Genomic DNA, 25,414 nt, shown 5'->3' on the forward strand with positions numbered 1-25,414 from the left:
ATATCAAGCCGGGCGTGGTGGGTTTCTCTGTGTAGCCTTGGGCTGTCCTGGACTTGCTTTGTAGACCAGGCTGGCCTCGAACTCACAGAGATCCACCTGCCTCTGTCTCCCAAGTGCTGGGATGAAAGGAGTGTACCATCACCTCCTAGTGAGTTTTTATTTAAAAAAAAAAACGGTTTCAATGTTTTATGTTTTTTAAAAGCTATTTATTTATTTGTACACTATTTTGCCCGTATGTGTGCCTGCATGCTAGAAGAGGGCACTAGATCTCATTACCGACGTGAGCCACCATGTGGTTGCTGGGAATTGAACTCAGGACCTTTGGAAGAACATCCAGTGCTCTTAACCTCTGAGCCATCTCTCCAGCCTCCTAGTTCCGTTTTTTTTTTTTTTGAAATTTTTAATTAATTTATTCATATTACATTTCAATGGTTATCCCATCCCTTGTATCCTCCCATTCCTCCCTCCCTCCCATTTTCCCCTTACTCCCCTCCCCTATGACTGTGACTGAGGGGGACTTCTACCCCCTGTATATGCTCATAGGGTATCAAGTCCCTTCTTGGCTATTCCGGGTTTTTACTGCTGTGATGAAACATCATGACGATAAACAAGTTGGGGAGGAAAGGGTTTATGTGGCTTACACTTCTATATTGTAGTCCATCACTGAAAGAAGTCAGGACAGGAACTCAAACAGGACAGGAACCTGGAGGCAGGAGCTGAAGCAGAGGCCTCGGAGGGGTGCTGCTTACTGCCTTGCTCCCCATGGCTTGCTCAGTCTGTTTTCTTAGAGAACCCAGAGCCACCAGCCCAGCCCAGAAATGGGCTGGGCACACCAGCATAATATGTTAATGAGTTCAGTCTTCAGGCATGAACAGGTCACGGGGTACACAGAGCTCTATAGTGGGTTTAGAGAGTGGAGGTTCAGGTAGGCAGAGAGGTTAGCCTGGGAGAGAAAGGCACCTCTTCTGGGGTATAAAGCTGTCTCCTAGTGAGGACAGGGTCCAATCAGTCAGGTGAAGGTGGCACGGCTGCCCAATAGGCAGAGAGACGCAAGGCATTCGAGTCCCCACGAGTTCATCACCCCCACACTATTCCTTTTCCCTGGAAGGCACATGCATATGGCATCCATAAAGAGATTTGTATGCATTTGGAAGTCAAGACCAGATGAATTTCTTCCAAAGAATACCTCATTTAAATTCTTTGCTTTGGCCCCCAATTTAAAGTGGAGACACTGTGGTGTTCCCTGTCCCAGGACAAAGATATGTCCTGGGCTGGGGAGATGGCCTAGTGAGGAAAGTGTTTGGGCACAATCATGAGGGCCTGAGTTGGCATCCCCAGCACCCAGGTTAAACTGGATGCATAGAGATGTACGCAGTCGTATGGAGAGGTGGGAGGTGGAGACAGACGAATCCCTAGGGGCTCACAGGTCAGCTAGTCTGGCGTGGGCGGCAAAATCCAACAGCGAGACCCTGTGTCAATGCAAGGCCAAGACTCCCTCCTCGGATTTCTGCCTGTGTACTGTGGCATGCACATGCCTGTACCCGTGCAAAAAGACGAAATGCAAATATTTAAAAAATATATATTCCCCATGTCCTGTCATGTAGCCTGAGGTTAGAACACATGGCAGAGATGGCAGAAACTGGAAACAGACCGCCGAGGGGCTGGCATCAAAGGGCTTCTGCCTTTGTCAAGTCGTAGGGAAAGCCACGGGGGGCTTACTGAATAGGTCTCCACAGCGAAGTCCGGCCTGACGCTTTCTGGCTTGGCTAAGGTGCCCACGATCTGGAACGTGCCTTCCTTCACCTTCGTGGAGGGAGCCTCTGGGGCTGCCGACTTTGGCTCATCTTCTTCTTCTTCCTCTTCTGCAATTTCTTCCAGTGAAGCCCCTGCGACACAGTTAGCTAGGAACTGCAAGAGAACGGAAGTGTCCAGCGCTAAGCAGAGTTTTGCAGCGAGGGGAGAGGCCAGCACGGTGGTGCACACCTATAATCCCAAAGCCTTATTTAGCATTGTTATGGTATAGTATGTATTAAACACAGAGCTTCACATATGCCAAGCATGTGCTCTACCACTGAGATATTTTCCAGCCTTTATGAAAATGGATGAGAATGCCAGGCTCGGTCACGCACGCCTTTAATCCCAGCACCTGGGAGGCAGAGGCAAACACATATTTGAGTTTGAGGCCAACTTGGCCTACAAAGTGAGTTCTAGGACAGCCAGGGCTATACAGAGGAACTCTGTCTCGAAAAACCAAAATAAACAAAACAGCTGATGAGATATTTTATGCCCTACTTTTTTCATAGGCAGTGTCTCCCTACGTAGCCCAGGCTAGCTTCAGCTTTTGAATGCTGGCATTGCGGCACTGCGGTCTTCTTTTTGTCAAATGCTGGTCTCTGGAATTCAATAGGCATCCTTGCTGACAGTGTTTCTTTTTGGTACTAGCCATGTTGAGCTGTTCAGTGACCACATGGGGTCAGTGGCCACTGTTACTGAATAATAAAATAGAAAAATGGTGGCAACTCAGATATATTTACTTGTTTGTTTGTTTTTGTTTTTCTGAGACAAGGTTCCTCTGTGTAGCCTTGGCTGTCCAGGACTGGCTTTGTAGACCTGGTTGGCCCGGAACTCACAGAGATCTGCCTGCGTCTGCCTCCAGAGTGCTGGGATTATAGGCGGTGCCACTGTGCCAGCCTATTTACTTTTAAAAAGATTCATTCAGTAATGTAAAACCTGTATCTTATTCCAGTGTCAATTAAAAACAACAACAGCAACAACACTAATCACTATGAAAACAGGCCACTGGGCACACACAGACTGGAGAGATGGCTCAGTGGTTAAGAGCTGGCTACTCTTCCAAAGGTCCTGAGTTCAATTCCCAGCAACCACATGATGGCTCACAACTATCTATAATGAGATCTGGTGCCCTCTTCTGGCATGCAGGTGTACATAATAAATAAATCTTTAAAAAAAAAAAAAAAAAAAAAGAAGCCAGGTTCACACCTGTAATCCCAGCACTCAGGGAGGCAGAGGCAAAGGCAGAGGCCTAGTATACAAAGCAATCCCAGAACAGCAAAGGTTACACAGAGAAACCCTATCTCAAAAAAACAAATATAAATGTCCAGTTTTTTGAAGAGCATCACTTCCTGGTGTGTTCACATCCTTCTTGTTTGTGAACTTACATACAGCACATTGCTTACTTGGGTGAAAACTTTTCCTGTCAAATGGAAAGCATTAGTTGTTCATCTACATACTGTTCTGTCTACTCCAGTGCTATATTTGTGTGGCTATCCAGGCATGCCATGTCCCCTTAATAATCCATGCCAGAATTTAATTTCACCACAACTGGTCACCTGATGATTTGCTTTAAAAGGAGTCACTAGGGAGTTTGTCTCCACAGACTCAATTTTAAATGGTTTATTTATTTATATTTCATGTGCATAGGTGTTTTGCCTGCATGTATGTCTGTGTGAGGGTGTTACAGACAGTTGTGAGGTGCTATGTGGGTGCCGGGACTTGAAATCAGGACCTATGGAAGAGCAGCCAGTGTTCTTAACTACTGAGCCATCTCTCCAGCCCCCACAGACTCATTTTTAACAGTCTTGAGAGGCAGGAGGTCTGAGTTCTAATTCCCCCCCCCCTACTTAGTTAGCTGTGCAGCTTGGGTACCTTGTCAGCATTTGACTTCTCACAGCCCCAGGCTCCTCATCTGAAAGCCTGGATCCAGAGGCCCCCACAGGCAGGGCCTCTGCAAGCATGTGTCAAGATTTATCTATTTTTCATGTTATGTGTTAGTGTTTGCCTGTGTGTATGCATGTGCACCATGTGCATGCAGTGCCCACAGAGGCCAGAAGAGGGCATCAGATCATCTTGGATTGGGGTTAGAGATGATGGTGGGCTATCATGTTGAGTGCTGGGAATTAAACCTGGGTCCTCTTGGAAGAGCAGCCACTGCTCTTAACCCTGAGCCATCATCTCTCCAGTCCCTAAAACATGGTGTTTTTTGACAAGTGAACAATTTTATTATTATTGTTGTTGTTGTTGTTGTTGTCGTTTCAAGACAGGGTCTCTCTGTGTAGCCTTGACTGTCCTGGACTTGCTTTGTAGACCAGGCTGGCCTTGAGCTCACAGTGATCTGCCTGCCTCTACCTTCCAAGTGCTGGGATTAAAGGCTTGCACCACTACCACCCGGCTAAGTGAACAATTTAAAATGACAGCTCCTAGGTTCTTTTTTGGGATCTTCTCGCACGTGTGTGTGTATGTGTGTGTGTGTGTGTGTGTGTGTGTGTGTGTGTGTGTGTAGGCTAGAGGTAGAATGTCTTCCTCTTCATCTCCATTTATTTGTTTTCAAACAGGGTTTCTAACTGAACCCGGAGCTTGTCATCTCAGCTAGGCTGGGCGGCCCCAGGCGGTCCCAGGATCTCCCTGACTGCTTCCCAGCACTGCTTGGCCGGTTTTGCATGGATGATGCATGGATGCCCTCAGGCTGTCCATCATGCTGTGCCTTAAGTAACATCTCCCCAGCCCTTCTGGAGGTGGGGAAGCTTAAAGGGACCTGGTCAAAAATTGTGCCTAGCATAAAAAAGATGCTTAAAAAAAGGGTAGATGAATGATACATGGGCGACGTAACGGCTGGATCTTGTCTGCTTTAAGTCGTGCCCATAACCCCTTATGATCTTTAACAAGCCCTTTCCTCCCTTGAGCCTCAGTTTCCCCATATTCAAATACCTGGGCTTCCAGGAAGGAGCATAGGTCCAGCCTGGTTAGGGACAGGTCTCGGAAGCACTGACATGCCAGGCCTGGAATCTTTCAGGAGGCCCCTAAGAGCAGTGGTGCAGGCCTTTACCGTGAGTATGGACCAGGGACGCACCCTGGGGGCTGAGGGCCAGTGTGGTCTGGGCCACCGCTCACCTTTCCTATGTTTCCACTGCTGTAGGTGTCCAGTTGGTTTATGAACACCCTCTGTATCTTCAGAACCTTCTCAGTCGCCGAAGGAACTTCCTCTTCAAACATGGTGGCAGCTGTAGCAGTTGCTAAGGTGAAAGAGTCCGGTTGGTCGCTAAGGAAGAGAGGCGTGGCCTGGGAAGACTAGGAGGGTCAAGCTCTCTGGGGCGTGGCTCGGATTCTGGGTGGGGCGTGTCGGGTGAGGAGGGCTCTGGATAGGTTGCGCCTCAAGAGCGTGGCGTGGCGTGGGTGAGGTGGGGTAGGGGTGGGGGTGTCCGTTGGGGGCGTGACTCAGGGTCTGGACGGGGCGTGTCTGAAAGGGCGGGGCTTTGGTCTTGGAGAGTGCTTTCCCCCAGGTTTACGCACCCAGCGTTTCTGTCTTCTGTACATCTTCTGTAGGACTCCAGGCTTGGGTTGACTTCTCTACTGTAAAGAAAAGCAGCTACCAGAAGTTTTGGCCTCCAGGACACGTGGGACAACCATCAAACCCCGTGCCGTGCAGCCAGTTGCTGCTTGGTGCACGGGTGTCTGCTGGCTTGGGGTTTGTCTTAATTTGCTTTCTTTTGCTGTGATAATACCGGATCAAAATTTACAGCTTGCAGAGCATCGTCCAGGGAAGTCAGGGCAGAAGGCATGAACCTGGAGGTAGGAACTGAAGCATTGACAGTGGAGGAATGCTGCTTACTGGCTTGCTCAGCCAACTCAGGATCAGGGGTAAGGATGCCCAGAGTGATCTGGGTTCTCCCTTAGGAATGAACAAAATGCCTGCAGGCCATCCTTGTGAAAGGCATCTTCTCAATTGAGATTTCTCTTTCCAGTTTGTGTTTCCTAAAGCATTTTCAGATTTTTTTCCTGGAGATTTTGTGGCAGCTCCTAGAGGCACTTTATGCCCAGGGAATTCACACATAATCACAAAGTTTAAACTCAGCAAGTTTAGATTCTGGGCCTTCTTTTGAAATGAGATTACTTAGCTGGGGGTGGTGGCCTTTAATCTCATCATCAGGGAGGTAGAGGCAGGTGAGTTTGAAGTTAGCCTGGTCTAAAAAGCAAGTCCAGTATAGTCACGATTACACAGAGAAATTGTGTCTTAAAAAAAAAAAAGAAGAGAAAAAAAAAAAAGAAAAAGAAAAAAAAAAGAAATGAGATTATGTCAGGTGTGCTGGTACACACCTTTAGTCCCAGCACTCAGGAGGCAGAGGCAGATGGATCAATGTGAGTTCGAGGCCAGCCTGGTCTACAAAGGGAGTCCAGGACAGCCAAGGCTACACAGAGAAATCCTGTCTCTAAAAACAAAACAACAACAAAATGGAGATTACTTCAACAACAACAAAAATAACATTGCGGCAGGTGAGATTGCTCCAAGGGTGAAGAAGGGTGCCACCAAGCATGAGTCCTATCCCTCTGTCCCAAAGAGAATAGACTCTAGCAAGCTGTCCTCTACACACATGCCACAGCAGACACACTTCTTCCCACAAATAAGTCAATGTAATAAGCGATGACATTTATTTTGTTTTCTTGCTGATCTTCAAAAGGTTGTCAGGCTCTGACTATAACCTGCTTGTTGTAGTCTGGTTGTATGGAAATAGTTTTAAATACTAACTTGTTAAATGTAAACACATTAACTTGTTATATGTAAATATACATGCATATAGAAATTTGAAAAATAATTTTTTATTTGATGTGTATGGGGTTGCCTGTATGAATGTCTCTGTGCCACATGCATGCCCGGTGCCATTCTTAGAGGCCAGAAGAGAACACTGGACCCCCTGGAACTGGAGGAACAGAGGGCTTTGAGCTACACTCCAAGTCCTCTGCCCGAGTAGCCAGTGCTCTTGACTGCTGAGTCATATCTGTAGCCCCCAAGCTTACTGATTTTATTATAGCAATTACTGTCTCATTCCTCTAGTCCTCTCCTCTGTGAGTGTGTGTGTGTGGTGCCTTTTTTATGTACTTGGAAAGACCAGAAGGCCATTCTGGCCCCAGCTACATTGCTCATGGGTGGGCAAAGGTCCTCATCTGTCAAGGGTCAGCAATGCTACACCTAAACGAAGAACGAAAAGATTTCTAAAGTCGGTATTGTCTGTTCCCAGATGTGTTTCCTCTTCCAATAGGAACCAAGCAGCAGGGTTTGCTCCTGAACACTGGAGGGAGCTTGATGCCCCTGAATAGAGGGTGTTGAGGGTGTTGCGTATGGAAGAGCTTGGGCTCCTCAGAGCCAGAGGAAAGGCTGGCATGCCCTTGTGGGACATGAGACCTGAGCCCTCTTCATGGACACACCTGGGGCAGACAGACCAGGACAAACTTTTCAGCTAGCGGAAACCCCACCTCCATTACTGTGAGCTGGGTTCTTGTGCATCCAAGTATGAGGCAAAACTCCAGGTCTAAATTCTCCTTTGGCATTGAAACAAATACAATATAAGTATTACCTACCTTATCTAGTGATGGATATATTGTTTAACTTCACTTCTTCATATATATAAAAAATATAGAGCATTTTATAGCCTAGGATTTATGTAAGGTGATCCTGCCCCCATGTCCCATGTCACTCTTCCTCAGGTTTTATTTTTATTTTTATTTTTGGTTTTTTTGAGACAGGGTTTCTTTGTGTAGCCTTGGCTGTCCTGAACTCGCTTTGTAGACCAGGCTGGCCTCGAACTCACAGCGATCCACCTGCCTCCGCCTCCCAAGTGCTGGGATTACAGGCATGGCAACAATTTTCTTTCTTTTTCTTTCTTTCTTCCTTCCTTCCAGACACAGTTTCTCTGTGTGTAGCCTTGACTGTCTTAGACTTGCTTTGTAGACCAGGCTGGCCTTAAACTCAGAGATATCTGCCTGCTTCTGCCTCCCAAGTGCTAGGATTAAAGGTGTGTGCCACCACTGCCTGGCAACAATTTCAGTTTTTAAACACAAGATTGTTTTATACTCAACTCAAAGCAAGTAAACAATTTTATTCAAGCTCTACAAACACCTTTTAAAAAAACATTAGCCTGAGATTAAGCACGAATCCGTCCAACCTGAAGCTGGGCTCACTGTCCACACACAGCCACTGGACAGCACACCAGAATGAGCGCCTCATAGAGCCAGGCTCAAGCACCTGGGGAACACTGAAGGCACCAGCCGTGCAGATGGAATTCAACCTGTCTTGGCTCACATGGTCATTTTGAGTTTTTAAAACTATTTTGATCCTCAGGATTGAACCCAGTGCTTACCCATGACAGGCAAGTGCTCTACGACTCACATGAAAGATGCCCATCTGAAAACTAATGTCATGTGTATGAGGTGCACCTGAACGCTAATGGTGGCTAAGCATTTCTGAAGCAGCTTTGGATGACAACGAAAAAAAACACCACCAGGGCCTTCATGCTTGTCAGGTACTGGAAAACATGCAGCAGCATGATGTGTTTTATTAAGTTTATAAACACCAGGGACGTAATAAAATATAAAATACAGAGCATCTCTTTTTTAAATATCAAGTTTCTGAATGCTTCATTCGTCCTTTGGTTTCAAACCATACAATGCACTCATTACACTGTACACACGGCAATGGGACAGAACACTGCCCAGCGGCTGGGAAGGAGGGAAGCTGCAGGAATACCAAAGCAGTACTTTATAGAAAGTAGCGTTGAAGCAAAAATACTTTCTGAATATATATATATATATACTGTACATTGTAAACAAACATTCGGAATAAGAATCAACACAGGCCAAAATACCGTCTCCTAGGAAACCAGGATCTTCTTCCTTTGAAGTGACACACACGGAGGATTGAAAGATGCGGTGGGGCCTGTTCCTCTATTTGCTCATGTGCTTAGATATCTTGGAAATGAGTAATTGTTACATTCATTTGCTCATGGTCTGTCCTCTCTAGGTTGGCTGGCTGTTGCAAACAAGGAATAGAGAACTATTTCTGTCCCTGCCTTTCATTTCATCCTACTTAAGTGGCATATAAGCAGTTCATCTTCATCAGTGCATTTGGTAATCTACGTAGATTAAGTAGAGCAGTCAATTTCAGTGTTTGTGCAGGGAAAACTAGTTGACAGTTTGTTTCCAGTAAGGCCAATAACAAAATAACCACTACAAAGTCAGTCCAGGCTAGTAGTAAACCCCTGATTTAGCAGGCTGAATCCAGGTCTGAAGTTAGGTGATTTTAATTTCTGTATCACTGTGCAAATCTAGAATTTTCTATGTAAAAGAGAGTGCTGGCAGCGTTGAAGCCCTGTAGTAAGAGAATGAAGTGCTGATTAGGTATTGAAATGCAGAGAGGCTGTGTGAAAAAATCAGAGTGATCGTGTCAGAGTGATGTTCTCAAAATTCCCTTAAATGAATCTGAAACCAAGACAATTTGAGTCAATTAGGTTCCGAGGAGTCAAAAGCCTACATGTGAAGGAATGATAAACAGATAAGCCAACGATGCACTTTCTACAAGGATTATATGCAAGATGTCAAGTCTTATGTTAGCATTCTCTACCAGCAGTAGCCCCACTAGGAGGAAAATGAGTCATGACTGTCCGTCCCTTTTCAAAGCTTCCAGTCTCTGTAGCAGTGCATTTCCAAATGCTTCCCGGTAGGCAGGGCTGAGTGTATCCAACAAGGAGTAGACTGTCTCGTGGTAGGGGGTTTGCAAATGATCCTCCACCTGGTCAAAAGCATAGCCCACCACCTACGAAAGAAGGGCAGCAGTGAGCAGAGGCATCAGCTTCCGTCTTGGCACAGAAGGTAAGAGCCAGGTGTCTGAAGGGGCTTGTTCTGCAGTGACTATTTCTCAGCAGACGACATGCATTTCAGCTGTTAGCAAACAATATAAGTAGTTTATACCCACTACCGCAACATGCTTCCCCCACCATGGCTCTTTAATATTACTGCACTTTTGAAATCTCAAAACTTTTTTTTTCTTTTTCTTTAGAGAGGGTTTCTGTGTGTAACCCTGGCTGTCCTGAAACTCACTATGTAGATCAGGCTAGGCTTGAACTCAGAGATCCACCTGCCACTGCCTCTCAGAGTGATGGGGTTAAAGGGGTGCACGCCCATGCTGGCTTTAAAACCATTTTTTACCTTCATTTTTATTTTAAACTATGTGTACGTGTGCTGGTGTGCACCTGAGTGCAGGGGTCCATGGAGGCTAGGGGGCCACATTGGACCTCCTGGAGCTGCAGTCACAGCTAGATGTGAGTGCTGGGAATCCAACTGGTGCAAGAGAAACAAGCATTCCTGACCACCGAGCTCTCTCTCCAGCACCTACTCTTACTGAACTCCATACATGCCAATGATCTACCACACCAAGGTACCTTCTTGCAGTAAACATACTGGGGATGAAGCTTCCCCATTCCATCTGCTGCTGAGAATTGGACCCAGGGTCACATATTAAGAGGCAAGGGCTCAACCATTAAGCATTTCTTCCTGCTTTTTTAAAATTTTATTTTAAAAAGACAGGGTCCACTATACAGTCTTGGCTGGCCTCGATCTCAAGAGATCCACCTGCCTCTGCCTCCTGAGGGCTAGGATTAAAGGATTTCATCACAACCAACCTCTGAGTATCTCCAAAGAATTGCGCTCTCTCTCTCTCTCTCTCTCTCTCTCTCTCTCTCTCTCTCTCTCTCTCTCTCTCTCTCTCACACACACACACACACACACTCTCTCTCTGGCATATATATGGAAGTCAGACAAGTCTGTAAAGTTAGTTTTCTCTTTCTATTTCTTTTTTGAGAGAGAGTTTCTCTGTTTTCAGGGTTTTCTTCTAGCTTCCATAGACCTCACTCTGTAGACTAGGCTGGCCTGAAACTCATAGAGAGCCACTTGGCTCTGCCGCCTGAATGCTGGGATTTAAAAAAGGCATATGCCACCACTGCCTGGATTCTCTTTCCATTTTTATGTGGATTCTGGCCTTACCACATGCCATCTAGTTGTAGAGTAATTTTAATTCAGAACATGACTGCTCAGGCTAGAAATCACATCCAAAACCTTCTAGGCCTGTGTGCTCCAGCTGGAATACAGACAGGCCTTTAATCCCAGGAGGTAGATGCAAGTAACTCTCTGAGTTCAAGGACAGCCTGGTATAGAGCAAGTTTCGGGTAAAGAAAAGCTTAGGGCTGGGCGATGGTGGTGCGTGTCTTTAATCCCAGCACTTGGGAGGCAGAGGCAGGTGGATCACTGTGAGCTCGAGGCCAGCCTAGTCCACAAAGCTAGTCCAGGACAGACAGAGACATCTTGTCTCAAAAAACCAAACCAAAACCAAAACCAAAACAAATTGAAAAAGATACTTCAACTACAAGTGCATGCCCTGCACAGGACCCATTCTGGGAGACACATTTAGCTACAGGAAAGAAAGAAATTCGTTTAGGTGTTAATAGTTAAAATAAACTGAATCAATACTTTGTAAATGCATTTATGCCCCTAAATTGAGCTGTTCTGTGTCAGTCAAACACCTATTAACTCAAATTTTGAGAAAAATATTTCTTAAGTTTTTTTTTGAAGATACCCATGTCTGTTTTTCATGTAATGTCCCTCTTTGTCTTTTCTGATGAAATGATAAAGATAATGCCTTTTTGTTTCTCCTAAAAATAAAAGTGAGTTACCCTGAGCCCCGCCTCTGTGAGCTCCAGGCAGTATCTGTTCCTTTCCTTTGTCTCCACATTGATGTAAGCCACGTCGTCTGCGCAGCGCAGGCTTTTGGAGACAAACATGCTGTTGACTGCGAAGAGAACATCGTTTACAACTGCCTCAGCCTCTAGGCGCATGTCCTTCATGTCCGTTCCTTCAAACCCATTGAGCTCGGAGCCTTCTTCAAATCCGGACATACTACTTAACTCCACGGGATTACAGTCTGTTTCCATTCTGCAACAAAGTAGTAATCAAAAAAATTTTTTTAAAATAGAAAGATATTCAAATTGGACAAGGGCAGAAAGCCACATCCTTCACCAAAATATCACAAGAACCATCTCTAGGCCACATACAAATATTCTTCTCCTCTGAAACTTGTTGAGCCAGCCCAAAGTGAAATCACCTCCAGCACCACTGTCTACCAATTTCCTGCTACTACGGCTCGGTAAGCCACACTTAAAGTACTCAGCTGCTTTTCTAGCCCAAAGCCCACAAGTCCACAGTGCTCCAAACAGAAGCATAGGCAGGCCTGTCACAGCAGTACCTCAGACCCTGGTACCAACTTCTGTCTAGTTAGGGTTTTATTGCTGTGAAGAGACACCATGACCACAGCAACTCTTACAAAGGAAAACATTTCATTGGGGCTGGCTTCAGCGGTTAGTCCACTGTCATAATGGTGGGGAGCGTGACGTCTATGTGTATGGGCACCTGCTTGCATGGCCCGCTGTGGTGGTCAGTCTCCATCCAGCTGGTGGGTCCTGGGGATTGAATTCAGGTCACTGAGCTTGGCAACAAGTGCTTTTATCCACTGAGCTAGCTATGTTGTCAGCCTTAAAACACCCCCCTCTCTCCTGAGACAGGGTTTCTCTGTTAGCCTTGGCTGTCCTGGACTTGCTTTATAGACCAGGCTGCCCTTGAATCCACAGAGATCCACCTTGTCTCTGCCTCATGAGTGCTGGGATTACAAGCTATCCAACCCCCACCCTGTTTTTTTTTAACTTTTGTCAACCTGTGAGGCAAAGAACAAGAGCTCAGTGTTTTAATATGTATTCCTCGGTTTATTTGAAATCATAGTTCACAGTCATAACTAAGAAAATGGATGATGCTATGCACCTAAAATCTAAAACTGGGTTACTGCACTGTATTATTCCATTAATACACTGATTAAAATTGTGTTTGGGTTATAGATGTGACCACTTAATATAGTGTATAAATTCAGCTTGGTCTCTGGTGTTTAGTGGTTAGGATTTGATGCTGTCACTGGCTTGGCCCTGGTTTAAAAAAAAATCAGTTTGGAAGGGTTCAGCCTCAAAACACTATGCATGTCGTGTCTTTGCCTTGGTATTACAGACATCAGAATAACTATTCCATGAGCCGGGTGGTGGTGGTGCACGCCTTTAATCCCAGCACTCGGGAGACAGAGGCAGGAGGATCACTGTGAGTTCAAGGCCAGCCTGGTCTACAAAGTGAGTCCAGGATAGCCAAGGCTACACAGAGAAAACCTTGTTTCAAAACAAAACAAAACAAAACAGAACAACAACAACAACAAAAGAGTAACTATTCCATGAAAAAGATGTTCATAAAGTTCTCTTTGCAGGAACTGGCAATGCAAGATGGCCTCACCACAAGCTGGCAGAACAGGCCACCAGATGGTACTGGGTAGTTGGGTTCCAAAGAGGAGAAGATGCCTAGGGGTCTTCATGCATCCTTCAGAGAATACTGTGGGAGATTTAAAACTTCTGAAAATGGCTTATTTTATTTATATGCAGTGCATGTTTCTGTGTGTCTGTGTGCTTGTGCATGTGTGCAGGGGCCTATGGGGTCCAGAAGGTGGCGCTGGGCTCCCTGGGGCTGGAGTGACAGGTGGCTGAGTCACTTTGTGGGTGCTGGGAGCTCAAGCCTGCTCGTTGCTCTGGAAGAGTAAGAAGTGCTCTGTTCTCTCTAGCTTGGAACTTACTGTTCTGCTGGCTGTAACACACTTGGTTATTTCTGGACCACCTTTCCCTTGCCTAGTTATACCCAGATTTTCTGAGAGGAATCATAATGCCTCTTTCCCTGCTGAGTGATGTCATCAGGTGATGCAGCTGAGGCTGACTCTGCTCTTCAGTTACAGTCCCTTTTAACCAAGTGACACAGAGACCTTTTCACTATCTTTTTAGTCCAGTCACGGCACACGTTTGGCAGCCACCTTAAGATGAGGACAGGAGTCCAAGGACAATGCTGACAAGGGGAAGAGAACAGCAGCAAGAGACCGAGCGAAAAGCAGGAGAGCCCAGCCAGCTTCCCAACCTCTGTACTTTTCAGTTACTGGAGCCAGTGGAGTCCCCTGACACTGCTGGCCACAGAAAGCATTCTCATTGATTTTCTGGGAGCCCACCAAAATCAAAGGTGGTGGCTGTTATAGCTCTCTAACAGATTTAAGGAGGTAAAGAGATTTAAAATACAGAACCCTGATGACAATGAACTTTTTTTGTGCCTGGCACGCAGAATGTACTTGGTAAAACGTTCTGTAGAATTATCAGTATGTGCTTGCTACTGATGCTGTAACAAATGGCCACAAACATGGCGGCTTGGAGCAAATAAACATCAACATGGCAGCTGAAAGCAGCACCTTAATTTTCTTAAAGTTCTGGAAGTATGACGCATAAAATCAAGATATCAGCATGGCCTGTTCCATCTGAAGGATTCAGAGTACTTCCTTGGCATATAGTCCCTTCCTGTGTCCTCTACTCTCCAAGGCTGCCCTGGGTATGGCTGCTGCTGAGTGCCAAACCTGTTGGCAGCAGACCAGCCAGTGACCTGGTGGCAGAATGATTACACTGGCCAATTTCACCAGTACTCCGCCCTCCATACTCTGTATGGATTTGCCTACTTTGCATGGAATGCTTCTGCCCAAACCAGCACTTACAGAATCCATTATCCACTGTCATGGCATTGCACACAGCCTTTTGCTACAGACAGCTGCGAGTCATGGTGGGGGCTGGGAACTGGACTCAGATCCTTTGCAAGAGCAGTAAGTGGTTGTAACTGCTGAGCCATTTCTCCAGCCCTGATACACTTTTTTTCTTTTTTTCTTTTTGAGACAGGGTTTCTTTGTATAACAGAGAGCTGGCTGCCCTGGACTTGCTTTGCAGACGAGGCTGGCCTCCAACTCACAGAGATCTACCTGCCTCTGCCTCTTGAGTTCTGGGATTAAAGGTGTGCGTCACCACCACCTGGCTTTTCTTTTCTTTTCTTTTCTTATTTTTAGACAGGGTTTTGTGTTACCTAGACTGGTTTTGAACTTACTTTGTAGCCGACGATGACCATGACCTTCTGGGCCTCATCTCCTTTGCCCACTTTTCCCCCCCAAGACAGGGTTTCTCTGTGTAGTCTTGGCTGTCCTGGAACTAACTCAGTAGACCAGGCTGTCCTTGAACTCAGAGATCTGCCTGTCTCTGCCTGAGTGCTGGGATTGCAGTCATGTGCCTCCACCGCCCGGCTGGGCCTAATCTCTTATAAGTGCTGGGATACAGGCATGCAACTAATAGGCCTGGCTTTACCCAGGGTGTTCTCTAAGAAGCAGACTATTAAGTTAAAGATATTCACTAGTATTTTAAAGTCTCATTTGAAAACCAAGACAACAGTATATGAAATATTAATACAAATATTAAGACCATAAATATGATCATAACTAAAGAAATACACTTAATTGTAAATAGCCCATAACTACAGAAAACAATGCTATGTTTTGCTTCAACTACAGGCTCTACTATTAAGTGCCCCCGTACTTGGGTGACGACACAATCTCCTTGCCTCATGGTGCTCTATTTACAGAGCAAGGACACTCACTGGACAGCAGTCTCTGTGTGAGATGCTCAATGGTCTGACACAACTCAGGACAGGGCTTGACTCATGGAACAGGTCAGTCCAACGGCAGGAAGGGTTTTTTGTTTGTTTGTTTGTTTTTCGAGATAGGGTTTTTCTGTGTAGCCCTGGCTGCCTGGCTGTCCCGGAGCTCACTCTGTAGACCAGGCTGGCCTGGAACTTAGAGATTCTCCTGCCTTTGCCTCCCGAGTACTGGGATTTAAGGAGCGTGCCACCGCCGCCCGGCTCAGAAAGGGTTCTCCAGGGGCAGAGAACAGCAGAGCCTGCACAGGGTGTGAGCACAGCACTGAGAAGGGCCGTCTAGCCGAAGCTAAGGGCGGGCGTGTCCAGGGAGGACGGGGACAGTCCTCCGGTCCATTTTTTTCTCACCCATGCTTTACTTCCATTTCCTTGTTGTTCTATTTGGGCTGGCTAATTCTCAAAATTCTAGTTAATGGCCTTTTTTTTTCCTTTTTTAAAATACATGTTTCTAGGCTGGCCTCAAGCCTGCTATGAAGCTGAGGATGAATCTGAACTCCTCTAGAGTGCTGGGACTACACATGTGTAAAGACTTATAACTTTGTGTGGTTTTGGTGGTTGCTTCAGCTTTTAAGGCATTTGCTCTATCATAATGTAGCTTTGATGGATGGTACACTGCTCTTCATGTATGGGAACCTTATGAGAGTACACTATACAACCCTGGCTATTTTGTCATATGCTTTCCTCTATATATTAAAAATCCATAGTATAATATAATTTGTTTTTGTTTCTTTTTTGGTCAAGGTCTCATGTAGCCCTGACAGGCCTAGAACTCAGCGTGTAGCCAAGAATCAACTGACAGTTTAGTCCCTTAACCCCACCTGGGGGCTGGGGTTCCAGGTGTGTGACGTCATGTCTGGTTTTATGTGGAGTTGCTGCTGGGTGTGAACTCAGGGACTCCTATATGCTAGGTGGCACTGCAGCAGCCAAGCCCACGCCTCTCCTTTGGAGACTCTAGTTCACCTTTGTTGTCCCACGGGGTCCCCTCCTCAGGCTCTGCTCATTCACCCTTTCCTCTGTCCCATTGTGAAAGTTCCTGTTACTATTTTCAGATTAGCAGATCTGCAGTACTAAGGCACTGATATTTTTGTTTTGTTTTCCTGAGACAGGGTTTCTCTGTGTAGCCCCAGCTGTCCGGGAACTCCCTCTGTAGACCAGACTGGCCCCAAACTCAGATATCTGTCTGCTTCTGCCTCTGGAGTGCCACTGCTGCCACCACCGCCACTACCATCGCCGCCGCTGCCACTGCCACCACCACGGCCCATTGATTTAAGACGTCATTTCTGCTTAACTTGTTCAAAGTTTTCTCTACCTTTTTGAATACGTGGAATCATGCCCTGGCTTTAGATATTCTATCTGCTCTTTCTGTTACCTCCTGGGTTAGTGTCAGGTGACATGTTTGTCGCCATCGTGGTTTCTGTGCACTGCTTTACATGGACACAGGTGCTGTGCACTCCCTGCTATCTGATGAGTGCTGGCCTGGATGTAGTGATCTGGAAATCTGTGTTATAATTCAGTCTGCCCTCGGCTTTTCCGTCCGGGCTGCATAGTGAAACCCTGTCTGTTTCAAAACAACAACAGCATCAACAAAAACAGAACAGAAAGCCCGCTCACTGCTCCTCCAGAGGAGCGAGTGCAGTTTCCAGAAGCTACTCCAGGCCGTTCCAACAGCGCATCACTCCACCCACGGCTCCAGCTCCAGGGGCTCTGGGCCCTCGCCTCCTCGCCTCCTCTCCTCCTCTCCGTGGGTCTTCTGGTCTCTGTGGGCACCTGGCGGCATGAGCACGAGTACTCTGTACTCACACACACATAACTGAAGAGTGCTGAGGTAGCGTGTGTGTGTGTGTGTGTGTGTGTGTGTGTGTGTGTGTGTGTGTGTGTATCTCTGTGTGTGTGTGTGATCTTGTGATGAGCACGAGTACTCTGTACTCACACACACATAACTGAAGAGTGTTGAGGTAGCGGGTGTGTGTGTGACTTTGTGATGAGCATGAGTACTCTGTACTCACACACTCATAACTGAAGAGTGTTGAGGTAGCGTGTGTGTGTGTGTGTGTGTGTGTGTATCTCTGTGTGTGTGTGTGACTTTGTGATGAGCACGAGTACTCTGTACTCACACACACATAACTGAAGAGTGTTGAGGTAGCGGGTGTGTGTGTGACTTTGTGATGAGCATGAGTACTCTGTACTCACACACTCATAACTGAAGAGTGTTGAGGTAGCGTGTGTGTGTGTGTGTGTGTGTGTGTGTGTGTGTGACTTTGTGATGAGCACGAGTACTCTGTACTCACACACTCATAACTGAAGAGTGTTGAGGTAGCGTGTGTGTGTGTGTGTGTGTGTGTGTGTGTGTGAGTGACTTTGTGATGAGCATGAGTACTCTGTACTCACACACACATAACTGAAGAGTGTTGAGGTAGCGGGTGTGTGTGTGTGTGTGTGTGTGTGTGACTTTGTGATGAGCATGAGTACTCTGTACTCACACACACATAACTGAAGAGTGTTGAGGTAGCGTGTGTGTGTGTGTGTGTGTGTGTGTGTGTGTGTGTGTGTGACTTTGTGATGAGCACGAGTACTCTTACTCACACACACATAACTGAAGAGTGTTGAGGTACCGTGTGTGTGTGTGTGTGTGTGTGTGTGTGTGTGTGTGTGACTTTGTGATGAGCATGAGTACTCTGTACTCACACACACATAACTGAAGAGTGTTGAGGTAGCGTGTGTGTGTGTGTGTGTGTGTGTGTGACTTTGTGATGAGCATGAGTACTCTGTACTCACACACACATAACTGAAGAGTGTTGAGGTAGTGTGTGTGTGTGTGTGTGTGTGTGTGTGTGACTTTGTGATGAGCATGAGTACTCTGTACTCACACACACATAACTGAAGAGTGTTGAGGTGGGGGTTTGACTTTACGGCAGAATGTTTCTTCAGCATGTATAAGGTTGTGGGTTCAATCCTCAGCACCACACACAAGTTAAAGGGACAGTGACAGTTCTAAGTTTTTAACTTGGGTATGGTTTGGAATGATGCATCCGCACAAAGGCTTGGATATTCAAGCCTGGGCCCTCACCCAACACAGCCGGTCACTGTGCTCTGGCTCAGTCACAAGGATTCTGACCTCGTCATTGGATCAACCTTCATGATAGCTTTGCTAAGGATGACAGAAACTTTCTGATGTGGGGCTCTGTTGGGGTCACCTGAGTGTCTTTGGGGGACAGCCCTGCTCAACAGTGTACCTTCTGTATGCCATTCTGCCTTCCGTCAGGAGAAGCAGTGCAGTCCAGCACTAGTTTAGTGGACTAAATACAGCTCTCCTCCTCTTAAATAGTTAGCAGCAAACACTAACGTACATTCTGCCTTCCCTATGGTACAAAATGCATTGCTTGCTGTAAAAACAGGCTCTGAACAAACGTGAGACACACTGGGAAGTGCAGGACGCAGGAAGCAGAAGCATCTGCCTCAGAAGCCAGGCTGTTGCTGTGGCAGCGCAAGTAACCAGGCATCTGTTCCATGGAAAATGAAAGGTTCAAATTTACTTCATTTAAAAACAGCTATTTAAAAATTGAAGGGGAAAAATAACAATCTGTTATAATTAGCATTGTTTGGAATTTGGGCAAAGCTCAAACTTTTTTTTTTTTCCAAGATAGGGTTTTTCTTTGGCTGTCCTGGACTCCCTTTTGTAGACCAGGTTGGCCTCCATCCACCTGCCTCTGCCTCCCCACCCCCCCAGTAAAACATGTTTTAATCTTTATATCCTTTACCTTTTGTCTGTTTGTTTGAGACAGGGTTTCTTCCCCCTACCCCAACCCCGCTCCCCAAGACAGGGTTTCTCTGTGTAGCCTTGGCTGTCCTGAACTCACTTTGTAGAACTCACAGCAATCCACCTGTCTCTGTCTCCCGAGTGCTAGGATTAAAGGCGTGTGCCACCACCGCCCGGCTTGAGACAGGGTTTCTCTGTGTAGCCTTGGCTGTGTCTTGGACTTGCTTTGTAAACCAAGCTGGCCTCAAAAATCACAGAGATCGCCTGTCTCTGGAGTGCTGGGACTAAAGGCATGTGCCACCATAACCGGCTATATTTGTTTTCAATGGCTTTGCCTTACATATACTTAATTTTTTAAAATTATTTTATGAGTGGGTGTTCTGTCTGTGTTTGTCTGTGCACCATGTACATGCAGTACCCACAGGGGCCAGAAGAGGGCATCAGATTTCCTGGAGCTTGAGTTACAGATGGTGTGAACTGCCAAGTGGGTGTTCAGAAAAAAACCCAGGTCCTTTGCAAGAGCAGCCAGTGCTTGTAACCACCGAGTCACTGCTGTAGCCTCACATATGTACTTCAGAAATTAAAGATTTTAAGCCAGTCACTTGTAAAATATCTATTTTTAGTTATATGCTGACAAAAATTTCTTTGCACTCTTAACTTCAGCAGTGACTGAGACAGACAGACAGACAGACAGACAGACACACACACACACACACACACACACACACACACACACACACGCAAGCCACGATGAGGCAAAACAAGGCAGCAGGTGCAGGAATGCACTGCATTCTGCCAAGGGGAAGCTTGGGGGAGACGTGCAGGGTGCTAGTTAACATGGGAAGTCTTCAAAACTAAAAATAAGCAGTGACTCTGTAGCTCTCAAAACCCAGAGATTAGAAATGAGATTCTAAGATTATTAGCACTACATGCTAAAGCATGCAAGCAAGCAAAGAAACAAAAAGGTGCCCCAAAGTATACAGCTTTCCAGAAAAGTGGGTTCTTGGAACTGTAAGTAGGGCACTTAAAAAAATTTATCCTCTTCCGAGGATGCCTCCTCAGACATCAGGTACACATACAGTGCACATTTGTGCATGAAGGCAAAATACTCATTGTACATAAAATAATTTCAAGGAAACACCAGCACTTCCCTTTAAGCCTTACCCTGCTGCTCCACCACAGTGAACAGTCTTCTGTGGCTAGGACCTTCAAAGGTGGGAACGCCACAAGGGCCATGCGTCACTCTCAAGCACCACACAGTTCGTATGAGGTGTCCACAAAGGATCCTTCAAACACCCACACAAGTGATTCAGGGCTCTGCTTCCTCCGTCCGTGGGTGACTCTGGGCTGTGCTACCATTTCTGAGTTTGAGGAGTCATGAAATTATCAAGATGCTAACTTCTGGATCCTTTCTTCCCCGTTTCTTACTTTACTAGACTTTTACTTTAGTGCACTGCACATTCAGAGCAGTAAATGCAGAAGAGGACAAGTGACAGATATGTATTTCCTGACAGGAAAGTGTCTGATGGCCAGGCATGGTGGTGTACACCTTTAATCCCAGCACTCCAGAGACAGAGGCAGGTGGATCTCTGTGAGTTCAAGGCCAGCCTGGTCTACAAAGAGAGTTCAGACCAACCAAGGCTACACAGAGAAACCCTGTCTTGGGGGGGAAAAAAAAAAGAAAGAAAGTGTCTGACAGGGCAGGGATCACAAATACTCTAAAGCAAATGTGGCTCCTCAGTTGACAGCACTAGTGTCAAGTGACAGCAGGGATGGCATATACTATGTAACCATCCTCTCAACGTGAAACAGTTGAGCGGTCTCTCAAGCAGCCTGGCCAGCGCAGGAGCCTCTGCTGCATGCTCTGGGACTCAGGCAAGATGTCTCAACATCCCTTCCCTTTGAAGTGACGCTAACATTAAAACCCACCTTAAAATGGTGCTGACAAGCCTAGACAGGGAAACATGACAGAGTGTTCAGAACGGTGCTGGGTGCATGGCAAGTTCCAGAATTAGGCTGGGGCCAGGTGTGGGGGCAAATGCTTGTAAACCCAGCACTCGGGCACAAGGCAGAAAGATGGTGAATTAGAGCCCCATCTGCAAGTACTAGGTCAACCTGAGTGACAATGAGACTGTGTCTAAAAAAAAAAATCTCTTGGGGCTGGGAATATAGCTCAACAGTACAATGTTTGCTGAGTATGTGAGGTCCCAGGATAGATGCATAGCAACACACACATACCCTTTAGTACATATTATTACTTTTTAAATTAAAAAATACATTTATTTTATATTTTTGGATGTCTTCCCTGCATGTATGTCTGTGTGTCATGTATGCGCCTGATGCCTGAGGAGGTCTGAAGAGGATGGGGAGGCCTGGGACTGAAGTTGCAGACTGTTGTGAGCTACCATGTATTAGACTTTGGCCCCATGGAAGAGCAGCCAGGTTCTTTTCTCGAGACAGGGTTTCTCTGTGTAGCCTTGGTTGTCCTGGACTTGCTTTGTAGACCAGGCTGGCCTTGAACTCACAGCAATTTGCCTGCCTCTGCCTCCCGAGTGCTGGGATTAAAGGCGTGCACCATCACGCTCGGCCAGCCTGTGGTTCTTAACTGCTGAGCCATCTCTCCAGCAGTATACTCTTTTCTTTCTTTCTTTGTTTTTTGGTTCATTTTGAAACAAGATCTCACTACATAGCTCTGGCTGGCCGGTACTCAGTATATAAATAAGCTAATCTCTGCCTGTGAAGTGCTGGGAAGAAAAGGTGCACCACCATGCCTGGTCTTGTTTGTTTTCAAGTTTTATTTATTTATTTATTTTGTTTTTTGAGACAGGGTTTCTCTGTGTAGCTTTGGCTGTCCTGGACTCCCTTTGTAGACCAGGCTGGCCTCGAACTCACAGCGATCCACCGGCCTCTGCCACTCAAGTGCTGGGATTAAAAGCGTGCGCCACCACGCCTAGCTCAAAATTTATTTTAAAATATGCCATGGTGCACATGTGGAGGTTGGAGGAAAACTAGGGGAACCCAGCTCTCTATGTAGCCCCAGCTGTCCTGGAACTTGGTCTGTAGACCAGGCTGGCGTCAAATTCACAGCCATTTACCTGCCTCTGCTTCCCGAGTGCTGGGATTAAAGGCGTGATGCACCAAGCCTGGATGAGAGTACTGTCATTATTACTTGTAAGGTTCAGCATCTCTTTGAGCCAGGGTCTCCCCATGTAGACCAGGCTGGCCTTGAACTTCAGGAGAGCCGTCTGCACCTGCTTTTCTAGTGCTGGGATTAAAAGTGTGTGTCACTATGTTGAGCAAGAATGTCTTACTACTGTCTAACTATATCTAGAACTCAATTGGTTCTAAGCTTCATGGCTATATTTTGGTCCAAACAATGGAATCTGGACTACAGCACCGTCCTTTCAGTGATGATCTGGCTATTTTCACCTTTAGTTTTCTCAGCCCCACATCAGGCTGTTATCACTGTAGTTAGCAAACTTAAGCCAAGTTGTTTTTTTCTTCTTCTTCTTTTCTTCGAGACAGGGTTTCTCTGTGTAGCCTTGACTGTCCTGGGCTTGCTTTGTAGACCAGGCTGGTCTCAGACTCACAGCGATCCGCGTGCCTCTGCCTCCCGAGTGCTGGGATTAAAGGCGTGAGCCACCACCACCGGGCTTATGTTGTATTTCTTTTTATTTCACACAATGCACAAGCCCAAATCCTTGCAATGGCCTACACTCCTTACATCTACCATCAGCTCCCACTCTTTCTTCTCCTCCCTCAAGTTCCTGGAACTTACCAACTCGTAAGATGAGCCTTGCAGGTGGTGGTCTGCTCTGGAAAAGAACTCAGACATCCAAGTATCTTACTACCTCAATCTTTCCAAACCTCCGACTAAAATACCACGTTTTACAAATGAGAGGCTTTTCTTTCTTTTTTCTTTTTTTTCTTTTCTGAGTGGCTCCCCTAGAACTCACAGAGATCCTCTTGAGTGCTGGGATTAAAGCTGTGTGCCACCACCTCCAGCCAAGAGGCCTTTTCTTACAACCCAAGGGGGTGGGGGGTGGGGGGTGGGGAAAGAGTCTGAGTCAGGTGTGGTGCTGCAAACCTGAAATCTCAACATTTGGGAGACGACGGCTGGAAGAACTTTAAGTTCTAGGCCAGTCTGGGCTATTTGAGTTCAAAGCCAGCTTGAGCTACATGGTGAGAGACTGTCTCAAAATCCAAACTAAACCAAAAGAACCAATTTCGAAGAAGTAGCCGTCATGAGTCAGAATTCTTTAACTCAGTCTCCTCAATCCAGGACTCTGTTTAGATCCCTTCCCAGCTCACATCATTTCATATGTCTCAATTCTCGAGTTAATATTATTAATCTGCTCACACTTGGCTGAGGCGGCTTTGTTGGCTCAGAGAGGGCAGTGCAGGTTCAAGGTGGCTCAGTGTCAAGTGTCAGGAATGTAAGCCCGGACAGCAAGACTTCCGGGCCTTTGGGGGCTGCCTTACTAAGGAGCCAGCTGCGCCTCTGCAAGGATTGTCTCCTAAAAAGAGAAAAATACGGCTGCGCAGATTCCCCGGACAGCACAAAGTATTCGCTGAGGTCCCCCTGCAACCACCCGGTCGGGAGGCGCCGGGATTTAACAGAGAAAACAGTATTGTCCGCAAAAGCCCGGAATCCCAAGTTTCCTGGTCGCCGGAGTGGCATACATACTACGGGAGGCGCTCTGCTAACAGCAAACTACTAGTCCTACAGGATGCTTTGCAAATAACGCCAGCGTGAGGTGGGGGAACAACTTGCTGACAATAGGCGCCGGTCAAAACCCGGACAGAAATGCCAAGCCTCCAGTCCTCGCTCGACAGCCCGCGGCGTCCGGCGTCCCACTTCCCGGAGGACAGCCCAGGCCGACCCGCCCCCCATGCCCCTGTCGGGCCGAATCCCGGTGCCCGCCGGCACTCACCACCCTGCCGCGACTGCGAGGTCAGAGCCCAGGGACAGCAGCCTGCCCGCCCACTCACCTGCGAGCGCCCATGTCGCTCCTCTTTCTCTTCCCGAGGCGTCTTGGAGACAGACTTGCGGCGCCGGCACCGCCCCCGCCCCCACAATGGCCCCGCCCATTCACTACCGGAAATGCTCCCGCCCGGACTCTTTTTCCAGACTTTTCCGCCCCACAATATGGCGTCACTTCCGCTTGCGCCAGTTGCTCGAGTGCGCGCTGGGAGTCTCGGTCTCGCGAACGCGCCAGGAGCGTCTCGGAGGCGGGAGCGCGCCCCGTAGATGACAACAAATTTGTCGCGCAGTGTCGGAGCCCGCCGCCTCGTCTGAGCCGCCAGCCCTCCGGCTCTCGTGCATACTCTCTCCGGACCGACGGAGCGCTTCGGAAGCTCCCGGTTTGGGGCGCCGGTTCCGCTCAGCTTCTAGTCCCCGCCCGGCCTAGTGAGAGCGACACGACGCGGACCATGGGGTCGTCCTGAGGGACAGCGGCGCTGAACCAGCATGCAGCGGCCACCGCGAATCTAGACTCCATCGCGGCCTGGGGACGCCGGCCGGACCCGTAGGTGCTGCCGCTGCCTGGAGTCCAGGTCCGATCCCGAGTAGCCGCCGCGCGCAGCCCCGGCCCCCCTTAGCCGCCAGCCCTCACCATGCCTTGGCCATTTTCAGAATCTATCAAGAAGAGGGCCTGTCGGTACCTCCTGCAGAGGTACCTGGGCCACTTCCTGCAGGAGAAGCTGAGCCTGGAGCAGCTGAGCCTGGACCTGTATCAGGGCACCGGGTCCCTCGCCCAGGTCCCCTTGGACAAATGGGTACGTTGCCGTCATCCAACAGGGATAGGGACTTACTCTCCTTAGGGTGGACCTGAGCGATTGTCATCCAGCATGCGTGACGTTCAGTCCCTCGTCGGGAATTGTTTGGGTCCTAGTGTGAAAGGGCTCAGGAAAGTGTGTAAAGTGTAAGCAAGTTTGTGCTCCTAGATCACGTGCTTAAACTGTATAATGGAGGCACACACCATGCGAACAATCCAGTCATTGGTGGGGTGTCCGTGAAGCAGGCCCAAGGAAGGAGGTGACCAGCCCTGCCCCATGGGCTGTGAGTGTGTGCGGGCGTTCCGAGGCAAACAAACCCTATCTCGTAGGATGACGTTCGGAAAGATTAATGATGAAGAGGAGGCAGTAGAAATCTCCTGTTACTTGTTTTGGTTTGAATGCAGCCACACAGTGTTTGCCCGGGGGGGTGGGGGGGATTGTCTTCATTACGTG

At 47.4% G+C, this 25,414-nt stretch overlaps 3 protein-coding genes across 10 annotated transcripts in view; 1 reads left to right on the top strand and 2 right to left on the bottom strand.

The window, feature by feature from the left end:
- AK7 (adenylate kinase 7) overlaps positions 1-5,205 on the bottom strand; it is a 67,505-nt gene extending 62,300 nt beyond the window's left edge. For both annotated transcript variants that reach the window (XM_084792813.1, XM_084792812.1), the window contains exons 1-2: positions 4,909-5,205; positions 1,720-1,908 (exon numbers count right to left, since the gene is read on the bottom strand). In XM_084792813.1, the coding sequence (XP_084648939.1) occupies positions 1,720-1,908; positions 4,909-5,010 (291 nt within the window). In that variant the 5' untranslated portion in view covers positions 5,011-5,205. The remainder of the gene's footprint in view (positions 1-1,719; positions 1,909-4,908) is intronic.
- Positions 5,206-8,302: 3,097 nt separating this feature from the next.
- GSKIP (GSK3B interacting protein) lies at positions 8,303-24,304 on the bottom strand. 2 transcript variants are annotated; one of them, XM_084792657.1, is made up of 3 exons: positions 24,176-24,304; positions 11,514-11,772; positions 8,303-9,601 (listed from the first exon to the last, which is right to left on the bottom strand). In XM_084792657.1, the coding sequence occupies exons 1-3, from the start codon at positions 24,187-24,189 to the stop codon at positions 9,440-9,442; spliced, it is 435 nt and encodes a 144-aa protein (XP_084648783.1). In that variant the 5' UTR covers positions 24,190-24,304; the 3' UTR covers positions 8,303-9,439. The 2 variants fall into 2 exon arrangements, with proteins under 2 accessions (XP_084648783.1, XP_084648784.1); XM_084792658.1 differs by having other exon boundaries at positions 24,118-24,176.
- A 57-nt stretch (positions 24,305-24,361) lies between these two features.
- The window catches only part of ATG2B (autophagy related 2B), a 68,136-nt gene continuing 67,083 nt past the window's right edge, over positions 24,362-25,414 (top strand). For all 6 annotated transcript variants that reach the window (XM_084792647.1, XM_084792649.1, XM_084792650.1 and 3 more), the window contains exon 1: positions 24,362-24,961. In XM_084792647.1, the coding sequence (XP_084648773.1) occupies positions 24,800-24,961 (162 nt within the window). In that variant the 5' untranslated portion in view covers positions 24,362-24,799. The remainder of the gene's footprint in view (positions 24,962-25,414) is intronic.

Source organism: Acomys minous, assembly GCF_964271855.1.
Source record: "Acomys minous genome assembly, chromosome: 8".
NCBI classification, from domain to species: Eukaryota; Metazoa; Chordata; class Mammalia; order Rodentia; family Muridae; genus Acomys; species Acomys minous.

Bases quoted from the DNA above. Each gene is read 5' to 3' on its own strand.
- GSKIP (XM_084792657.1), bottom strand. The intron at 9,602-11,513 runs GTAACTCACTTT...CTTCTTTCGTAG, and splicing joins TCACAGAGGCGGGGCTCAGG to GTGGTGGGCTATGCTTTTGA.